Here is a 1,168-nt window from a genome sequence, read left to right on the forward strand (position 1 = left end):
AATAGAAGTTAATTACTAAGGCTAAGGTCGACGGATAGTAATTATTATAATAATATAAAAATCTTTAATATAACTAATATAACTATAAGCTTAGTTTTAAAATATTTATATACTCTTTTTATTATAAGCTTACTTAGCTAGTTAAGGATATTATTAAAATAATAAGCTAATAGGTTAGGATTTAAGTACGTAACGTACGTATTATTATTTAAAAATAGTTCTTAGAGTTTTTATTTACTTAGTAAAATATTTATAATATTAAGGCTCGTATAAACTAAAAAACACTAGCTAAATACTTATTAACTATAGTATTAATTAAGCTATTTAATAAGCAAAATATTTTATATATAATAAAATAAATAAATAACGAACTAAACTACTTTATTAGCCTTATTTAGACCTTTTTTTACTATTTCTAAATATAAAAGCGATTCCCTAAGGTAATTAGCTTGAATAATACTTATAATACTAATCGCTTTAAGCTCCTTTATTTCTAAGTTACTAAATAAACTTACTTTAGATCTATTTATAACACTACGTTTAGCCTAATTAATAATAAGAAACTAGAGGGTTTTTAATTTTTTTTTAATAAGTATCCGCTAATTTATAAACTAATACTTAGTTTATTACCCTATTATTATTATTATAAATTATAATAAGTAAATAAAGGCTATACTAAACGAGTAGTTCTCGGACGTTTAGTAATAACTTTATATTTATTATATTAATTTTAATATTATACTTAGGGCTAAGTAAAAGTAAGTTAAGGACCGTAGTTATAATAATAATAATAATAGGTTTAATAATAAGGGATATTAGTTATTAATATAAATAATAACTATACTAAGTAATAAGAATAAGGCTTATATTAATATACTTATTAATAAGCCCCCCTCTTATATATATTATAAAATCCTTATAATATAAAAGTTTATTATTTTTACTTAGACTAAGTATGTTTTTAAAAAAGCCTAGACTAAGCTCTATAAAAAGTTTAATAACTAATACCTAATTATTATAACTAGCTAGTTATAGTAAGTATATTAATAGAAGTTAAGGCTACGAGTACTAAGTAAGTAGTATTATAGTCGTAAATAGCTTCCCTAAAGCTATATTTATAAGTTATAAAATAAATAAAGCTTTAGTAATTAATTATAATCTTATTAAA

General features: G+C 20.2%; 1 protein-coding gene across 1 annotated transcript; it reads left to right on the forward strand.

The window, feature by feature from the left end:
- Window positions 1–425: 425 nt before the first annotated feature.
- Window positions 426–578, forward strand: CABS01_14895 (uncharacterized protein; the record flags this gene model as incomplete). Its single annotated transcript, XM_060548233.1, has 2 exons — window positions 426–493; window positions 527–578. Coding segments are annotated over 2 exons (120 nt in total), but the record flags the coding sequence as incomplete, so codon positions are not given.
- Window positions 579–1,168: the final 590 nt, after the last annotated feature.

Source organism: Colletotrichum abscissum (assembly GCF_030869225.1).
Source record: "Colletotrichum abscissum strain IMI 504890 chromosome Unknown Scaffold_59.1, whole genome shotgun sequence".
Lineage (NCBI taxonomy): Eukaryota > Fungi > Ascomycota > Sordariomycetes > Glomerellales > Glomerellaceae > Colletotrichum > Colletotrichum abscissum.